Source organism: Octopus bimaculoides, chromosome 4 (genome assembly GCF_001194135.2).
Source record: "Octopus bimaculoides isolate UCB-OBI-ISO-001 chromosome 4, ASM119413v2, whole genome shotgun sequence".
Lineage (NCBI taxonomy): Eukaryota > Metazoa > Mollusca > Cephalopoda > Octopoda > Octopodidae > Octopus > Octopus bimaculoides.
In genome coordinates, this window is record NC_068984.1 from 99,618,073 (window position 1) to 99,627,760 (window position 9,688).

A 9,688-nucleotide genomic window follows, 5' to 3' on the forward strand; every position below is an offset into this window, starting at 1 on the left:
ATATATATATATATATATATACATACATATATATATATATATAAATTTGACATGGGTGATTCTTTCTTGTCTTGGGATTCATGCTCAAATGGCTGGATGGAATTGCGCAAAAAATTACACAGAAGTGTAGAATGATCTGGTGGTGATGCTGGGCTTTGTATTTTTTTCATAGCTCCCATGGTTACTGAGATAATCTGCTCTAATAATACTCTTGTGTTTATGAATGAGAAAGGAAGGAATGATAGATGAATAAGGAAGGAGGGGGTGATGTCATACTTGGTAGTGGGATGATGAAAATTGTACACTGAAAAAAATAAATCAAACAGCGTTTCAACTCTGTGTGAATATGTGTGTGTATGTAAAAGGGGGGTATGTGAATGTGTGTGAGTCTGTGTGTGCATTCACATGCGATGGAAGTGGGATGGTTCATCTTTGTTCGCTTAGTATTTGGGTGTTTTTTTTTTTTGGTTCAATCTTGGTTTTTTTTTTTGTTGGTCAGTTAATTTCAGCGTTTTGACAGAAAATAGTCATTCTAAAATTGTTTTTTAAAGTAAATGTGTCTAAACAAGTTGAATGCTTACACAAAGCAGGTTTTACAGCCACATTATCCAAACCGACTGGATGAAATCGGGCTTAGCTGCTAGTATATATATATATATATGCGCGTGTGTGTGTGTGTATTAAAAGTGGGGAAGGCTGGTTTATGGGATTACCCTGGGTTTCCCATCCATAAAGGGTGTAGCATAGGTCCTCCTTCAGAGTTCCAGAAAGGAGATATGTAACATCATTGGCCAACCATGTCTGGCAATGAAGAGACGATGGCATCCCATACTTGATTTCATGGAAAATCCTTGAGACCCCATGCTCCTACATCGACAGGATGAAACATTGCTAGTTATGCATAGCTGAACATGAAAGAATCCTAAAACACTCACTCAAACCAGGGAACAGCCTTAACTCCAGAATAGAGATTTTCAGGCCGTGTTTACAGTCTAGGAAACTCCTGCTGGCCTTTTGGGCCCACAAGATCGTGGCACAGCCAGAAGTCAATAGCCAATGGCAAAGGGAGATAATTTCTTATTGTTTTCCTTTGTAATGAGGCTTTTCTCTCTCCATATTTTGAAGAGGCCAACAGGTTTTGGGGTGTGATGATACACCATAAAGCTAACCCCTTTATGGCCGGGAAACCTAGAGTAATCCCATAAACTGGCCTTCTCCACTTTTAATATATACTGCTCTACATCTTAGAGTGTGCTTCATCTCCAGATTTATGTTTTTTACAAACAAGATAGAAAGATAGATAGATAGATAGATAGATATATGCACTAATGTAATTTATCTTTTATTTGTATCAGTGATTGGACTGTGGCTATGCTGGGGCACTGTTTGTTGGAAGAGTTTAGTTGAACAAATTGATCACAGTATTTCTTTTCTTTTAAGATTTATTCTATTTGTTCATTTGTCATACTGTTAAGTTATGGGAAATGTATACAAACCGGCACTGGTTATCAAACAGGGTGGGAGGAGATTAAGACAAACTCAAAGAAGCACACACACACACACACACGCACACATTTTCATAGGTATACATAATGCGCTTCCTCACAGTTTTCATCAATCAAATTCACTTAAAAGGCATTGGGTAGTCCAGGGTTATAGCAGAAGACACTTGGGACTGAACCCAAAACTACACAGCTATGCTTCTTAACCACACAGCTATGCTTGTGCCCTTTCTTCTTTTCTTTTGTAAGGAAGGGAATCCTATCATCTATGTCTTATTTAAACAGCAACTGTAGCAGCAGCAGCAGCAGCAGCAGCAGTAGTAGTAGTAGTAGTAGTTCAATTACATAGACATATTTCAGCCTTAATTGGTCACAACACGCGATACTGAATTTTAATTTTTATTTATTGATGAAAATCATACAATTTTTTTTTGTTTTCAAATGAGAAAATTCTTCAAATTCTTTTCAAGATGGTAGGTGTTTTGTTTTTGTATTTTCATCACAATAGAAAGATAGCAAAATAGTAAGACATAATATCAGAAGTGTTCACAGAAAGTCTTTCAAATCAGACATAGGCACACAAAGGAAGAGTTTTTGTGTGTATGTGTATGGGACTCTGTGTGTATATGTGTATGAGAGAGAGGGAGAAAGAGAGTGAGTGTGTGTGTGTGTGTGTGTGTGTGTGTGTAGATATGTGTGCAACCAATGTGAAAAAAAATCAGTCTTATGTTTTATATTTTCTCATTTCTTATGCCTTGATGCCAAGCCCCTTGAAATTGTCTCTGGTTCTTTGATGCAAAGATTCTGTTTGAACACGTTTTAAAGTTATCCAAATTAAAACCTCTGATCAAAATTCCAAGTTAATTAATGTTTCAAACACCATTTTAACACTTTAGCATTCTGATTATGCTAAAGAATGTAATGCTTATTTACTCACATTCATCATCATCAACAACATTTAACATCCATTTTCCATGCTGACACGGGTTGGATGACTCTACAGAAACTGGCAAGACCAGGGGCTGCACCAGGTTCCATAGTCTGCTTTGGCTTGGTTTCTACAGCTGGATGCCTTTCCTAATGCCAACCACTCTACAGAATGTATTGAATGCTTTTTATATGGCACCATCAACAGTGCTTTTTAAGTGGCACCAGCATCAGAGCTTTTTACATGGCACCAGCACCCATGCCAATGCTTTTTATGTGTCGCCTTGGTTTTAGGATCTCAATTTTGATGTGGTGGGCAGGTCTTCTCAAATACAGCAATGTGTCACGTCTCTTGGTTCTCTGTCACCTACTTCATAAGGTCCTGTGTTTTGAGATTGGCCTTCAATACTTCGTCCCATGTCTTCCTGGGATTCCCTCTTCCACAGCTTCCCTCCGCTTTAAGTGATCATTGTTTTGAATTAATCATGCATTATCTCATAACTTTGTGATTTCAATGGTATGATTGTTTTATTCTTTGACTGATATTGTAGGTAGGTGAGCAAGGCTGGATCTGGTCAGTTTGAGCATTAAACAAGTAGAATATTTTGGCCAGGTATAACCAGTTTAAATTCTAAAGGGTTAATAATGACAAAGTTATCTGACTAAATTTTTCATCATTTAATAAATTAATTGAAACAAAGGCAGTATATTTCAAAAACAATATTGTGATAAACGGATTAAAGTATTGGGTCATCTGATAAATAATGTGGGTTTTTTTATACTTCTTTTATTTTTCAAAATTAGGATAAACAAAGTTCTTTTTTAATCTAAAATATATTCTCCTTCATTCTCTACAATGCTCTTCCATCTATCTGGTAGATTTGCAAAGCTCCTCTTCCAAAATTCATGTGTCCGTGATGAAAAATACTCTTCCAGTACTGTTAGGCTTCGTCTACAGAATTCATATTTTTTTTGTCCAAATGGTTTTGAAGACTGCAGAATAAATAATAATCAGATGGGACAATGTCTGGTGAATAAGGTGGCTGAGGCATCATTTCCTATTTAAACAGCTCCAGCCTTTGGAATGTCATCCTCATCATATGTGGCCGAGCATTATCCTGATGGAAGAACACCTTTCAACTTGAAACCAAAGATAGTCGTTTTCCAATGATATTCAGGTATCACTGAATGGTTACATGACCAAATCCAAGCTTCTCTGCTAGTTCATCAACAGTTACAATGGGAATTTGTTCCACCAGAGTTTGCATTATGTTCTCGTCAAGCTCTACAATCTTTCAGGACGTGGCTTGTATTCTAGGTTGTAGTATCTGGTTCGGAATTTCTGGAACCACCTTTGACACTGGCTTATGCTTTTTGTCTGATCCCCATATACTGCAGTAATATTCCTCTCACTTTCTGTTGCGTTGTTGCCTTTATTGAACTTATTAAGCAAAATATGCCGAATATGCTCCTTTGTCACTTCCATTATAGCTTTGAAAAAATAACTGTTAAAATCAAACTGCACTCTTCAAAACTATTCATTTTTAAGCATTTTCCACTTAGTGTTGTTTGCATCACTATTCATGTGTGTGCGTCTATTAGACAAGCAAGGTATACAATTGGCTGTCTGTGTTTTACTTCAGTCCTTTCCTTATAAGGGGTCAACATTGTGACCAACACTGTATATTTTGTATTAACAATAGCTGCAAGTACTAGTGTGTTAATTTCATTGGTTTTCTTGTTGTTCGGAACAGAATAGTGTTTAATGTTTCATGTAGGAAGACGAGGAGGAAGAGGGGCATTGCATGTCTTTTATCTTTTACTTGTTTCCTCATTAGACTGCAGCCATGCTGGGACATCGTCTTGAAAAAATTTTAATCAACCCTTGTACTTATTTTATTTTTTTAAGCCTGGTACTTATTTTACCAATCTCTTTTGCTGAAAAATTATGTTACAGAGATATAAAAACACCAACATTGGTTGTCAAGTGGTGGTGGGTGACAAACACAGACACACAAAACATGCAACCCCCCCCCCCACACACACACATACGACAGGCTTCTTTTCAGTTTCCATCTACCAGATCAGTTCATAAGGCTATAGTAGTGGTTGGGCTGAGGCTATAGTAGAAGACACTTACCCAAGGTGTCATACTCTGGGACTGAACCAGGAACCATGTGGTTGGGAAGCAAGCTTCTTACCTATGCTTCAGCTTCAACTGATCTCTTGAGTGTGTTAAATCGAAGTGCACCAATTATCATTGGTATAAATGTGAATTTATAACCTGGATATAAAAGCTGGAAGTTTTAAAGCAGTTATCCATAGTTATCCTCTTTCTCTTTGATCTTCAAGGGGATATTTTCATCAGCAAGACAGCTGACCTCTATAACAGTACATACTTTTTGTCCCAAACAACAACATCCAGCCAATTATTTTTACACTTGACATGTTTTGATGGGAATGTTCCACCAGTATTTCTTGTGTTGATGCTTGTATGTATGTATGTATGTATGCATGCTCATGATCATGATTATCATCAATGTCTACCTTTCCATGACAGTATGGGTCAGACAGAATATTTTGAGATGGTTTTTCAGTGGCCTCATGCTCTTCCTGTCACCAGTTTCACAAGTAAGAAAATATTTCCCCATGGCCAGACGTTTTCACAGAATATTGGAAACGTTGAACACTGCTTGCATTACAGTACCACTTGCTTACAACTATCATGTGATGCCAAAGCAATGAACCAATAACACACACACATATATACTCAGTGTGTGTGTATGTGTATATATATATATATATATATATATATATATATATATATATATATATTCACACACACACTTACATTTGTACACATACACACATATCTTTCATGGGCTTCTTTAGTTTTCAGGTATCGGATCCACCCACAAGGCTTTGGCCAATCCAGAGCTGTGGAAGAAGACACTTACCCAAAGTCACGTGGTTGGGAAGCAAACTTCTCACCAGACAGCCACTCCAGGCAGTTTCTCTAAGAATACTCAATAAGTTAACAGTTACAGTTTTATATTGTGTAGATAAACTGAAAAAGAAAAGACTTTGATGTATTGAGCTGACCAAAAAGCTCACTTGCTTTTTTAAGGGAAATAAGACACAAGTTTTAAACATAAAGCAAATAATTCAATCAATTTTATAATTACTGTTTAACTTCAATATCTTCTGCTATGTTGTAGACAAATTCACTTTTCTGTGCTCAAAGAAATTCCTGTCTTTACTGAAGAACTCTTCCAGTTGAATTTTCACATTCTCTTCAGAGTTGAATTTCTGTCCATTCAACAAATTTTAGCATGATCTGAAACAGAAGAAAATGTGACAGTGCAAAGCTGGGCAAATATGGATGGTGAGGCAAAACTTTCCAGCCAAGCCACTGTAATATCTGTTATATCTGCAATAGATTGTGAGATCTAACATTGTCATAACGAAAGACGATGCCCTTATGATTAGTAAGTTCTGGATGCTTCTGGTGGATCTCTGAGTTTAATTTCTCCAGCTGGTTATAGTACACATCTAAATTGAGGATCCTGTTCATAGGAAGAAGCTTATAAAAGCCACCAAATTGAAAGCATAACCTTCTTTGGGTGAAGCCCTGTTTTGGAGGATGTTTGTGGTGGTTTACCACTCTTCCCCCATAATCGTTTACAATTGACATTATTATAGACAATTCATTTTTTATTCCCTTTCCTCATTCACTTCAAAAAAGGATTGTTTTCTCCATGTATATGAAACAAATTGCTGATAGACATTCGTTGGCATCACATTCTCCTTATCCAACTGATATGGGACCTAAACATCAAGTCTACTGACATTACCAAGTTGATGCAGATGGTTTTTCAACACTTGATTTGGATATTTGGAGAATACTTGCAATTTTCCTGGTCATATAAAGAGGGTTGGCTTCGATCAGGTCCTTCATTTTGTCACTATTAATCTCAGTTGGCTGGCCAAAGTGAAGTGCATATTGAATGGGAAAATTTCCTGATTGAAATCTTGGAAAACTACATCTGGCAGACATGTTCCATAACAGCATTTTATCCACACACACAGAACATATCTCCCTGCAAGTTTCCTTTGCTTTCTTGCCTTTTTTAACCATAGAAAAAAAAAATGTATCGATAATGCGTATTTTGGTTCTCCATTTTCAGGGTGATCTCAAGCATACAAAATACAATCTGTCTTGTCTCAAATTTGTGTCAATCTATGTTAGTGTGTCAGACACCTAACAAGTGTGCATGCACAAATGATAAAATGAATGGAGCCAGATATCTAATGAGTATTCATGCACAAGAGAAAAAAAGTGAATGAAATTTTTGTTAAACACAGTATATATATATGTATATATATATATATATATATATATATATATATATATATATATATATATATATATGAATACACATACACATACACACACACATCACTTGGATATATCATGTTTCAACAAATTAGCTGACTTACTAAAGTGTGTGCAATAATAACCTTCTCAGACACAATGAATGCAAGGCGGTTGAATTGATATGTGTGCATGTATATAGATATACATGCATGCATATGTGTGCATGTGTGTTTGTATGTATCTATATATGTATGAATATATTTAGTGAATCAGTGAACTGTGAGAGTGTGATCTACACAAAACGTCTATCCTGGTAGGTGGAGAAGAGAACCTTCTTTAACAAAAGCCATTGTCATTTTCCTGCTTTTTTTATGTTGATAATAAAGCAACTGGGGATTATCTGGAGACACTAGCATTGTCATATTTTGTTTCCTTTGTCCATATCATGGTATCTTTGGCTGACAATGTTTTGCTGTTCTTTATGTGTGTGTGTGTGTGTGTGTGTGTGTATACTGAATGGCATTGACCAAAGATTTTACTCCCCAGTCTACCAGACATATTTCTCTCTCTTTCTCTCCCTCCCTCTTCTAGAAATTATTATGAAGATCATAGTCACACGTGGTTGAAGAATGGGTCGTTAAACAAAAATATTGTGTAATACTTTGTTCAGTTCTATTTAGCTCCTTTTATGCTCAGCTTTGTCCTTTTTTTCCTCTGAAATTGATTAATTAAGAAGAAGAATGAGTATTGAGGTTGCTATAATCAACTGCAAGGTCCTTGAAGAGGTACTCCAGAACAGTCACAATGCAATGACTGAAACCAATAAAAGAATATTTATCATTGCAAATATCATCACAATAGTCATTACACAATCGTCATCAAAAACATTATCAATGTTTTCTGTCATCATCATGTAATCATTATCATCATTATTGTTATCATCATTGTCATCATTATCTCCATCATTGTCAATGTTGTTTTCATCATCATTATTGCCAAATGTTATCATCATCATTGCCGTGTATTCACATTGTCATCATTATCATCACCATCATCATCTTCATTATCATCGTCCTTAAAAACACCATCATCATTATTTTCACCTATTTCTTCTTTCAGCATTATCAAAATCACCACCATCTTCATTATCATTTTACTTTAACATATTTTTGTTCCTCACCATCATCTCTTATTTATATATTTTGTTGATGTCGGGGAAAATACCTTGTGGTATTTGCCTAGGCTCTTTACACTTTGAGTTGAAATCCCACAAAGGTCAACTTTGCTTTTCATCCTTTCAGGGTCAATAGAATAAAACACCAGCCAAGTTGATGGTGTTGACAATACTTTCCCCTCAGAACTGCTGGTCTTGTGCTTAAATCAAAAACCATATTATTATTAAAGTGATGGCTTGTCGCCAACTTAATGTGGCAGTCCCAAGAAAGGGAAGAATGCTACTGCTATTTAGTCCCAAGAAATACCGTTTCTAGTTGACTACATGACACAAGCGTTCTGTGTCCTTAAGTTTTAAAACAGGGGAGATAAGCACCTCCACCCAACAAAGCCAGCATCCAGAGACTAGTTTCATATTATTATTATTATTATTATTATTTCATTATATGTAAACACCCACACTTTATGTCTGTCTTTGTATTGTCCCCCTCATCCTTTTCCCTTGTGGCAAATAAATGAAATTATTATTATTATTATTACTATTATTATAAAGGTGGTGAGCTGTCAGAACCAGGCAAAATGCTTAGCTGTACTTTGACTTTGCTTTTCATCCCTTACAGGTTCGATGGAATAAGCATCATTCAAGCACTAGAGTCGATGTAATCAACTAGTCCCATCTCCTAAAATTTCAGGCTTTGTGCCTATAGTAGAAAGGATTATTATTATTGAGTGACAGAGCAGTGCATGCCATCAATATATGGGGTAAAATATATGAAGTGTCTGATAAGGGTACAGCAGGCACATGCATCACAACCATATGTGCACAACATGGTCATCTCATATCTCATGAGCTTGCAGGTGGGACCTAGTTAGAATTTTCTTCAGATGAAGTAGCCCATCCCACTCAAAAGATTCTTGAATAAGGTTTGTTTAAGGATATTCTTTTCCACTCTAGGCACAAGGCCTGAAATTTTGGGGGAGGGGGCCAGTCAATTAGATCGACACCAGTATGCAACTGGTACTTAATTTATTGACCCCCGAAAGATGAAAAGCAAAGTCAATCTCAGTTGAATTTGAACAGAGAACGTAAAGACAGACAAGATACTGCTAAGCATTTTTCACCTGGCAGCTTGCCACCTTGCTTAAGGATATTGAACAATACACCCATGTTTCCAGAGGTGAATTATTTGAACCCAATGAATTCCTCTCAACACATGGCTATGATGCTCACCACTACTTCTGCTCATGATCAGAGGTGCACATATTGTCAGCCAACAAGCAACATGTTCAACTGGTTAAGGTCAAACAACCGACAAGCAAATCTGTGGCATTGAGCAGAATACTTACTGTAGCACATAGCAAGAAAAAACATGTACATGATAGCACTTCCAGTCAGTTAAGATGAGAAGCCATGAGAGTCAATGCCTGGTTATTATTATCATTATTATTGTTATTATTATTATTATTATTATTATTATGTTAAAGTTTTTGCCTTGTCTATCAGTTGTATAAATCTTGATACATTACATAAATTTTTGAATGCTGTTTTGCAGTGTTCCGGCAAGGGGACATTGGAACTAATTGGTACACAGTCGTATCTGGAACCCTGGAGGTTTATCTTTCAGATACAGGAGACCAAAAGGTAAAATGTTTTCAATTCTAAGCATCTCTGTCATCATATATAAATATAATATATATATATATATAT

General features: G+C 36.2%; 1 protein-coding gene across 4 annotated transcripts in view; it reads left to right on the plus strand.

Annotated features, from left to right (window-relative positions):
• The window catches only part of LOC106867321 (rap guanine nucleotide exchange factor 4), a 481,528-nt gene that overhangs the window by 258,676 nt on the left and 213,164 nt on the right, over positions 1-9,688 (plus strand). For all 4 annotated transcript variants that reach the window (XM_052967309.1, XM_052967311.1, XM_052967312.1 and 1 more), the window contains exon 3: positions 9,534-9,622. In XM_052967309.1, coding sequence (XP_052823269.1) covers positions 9,534-9,622 — 89 coding nt within the window. The remainder of the gene's footprint in view (positions 1-9,533; positions 9,623-9,688) is intronic.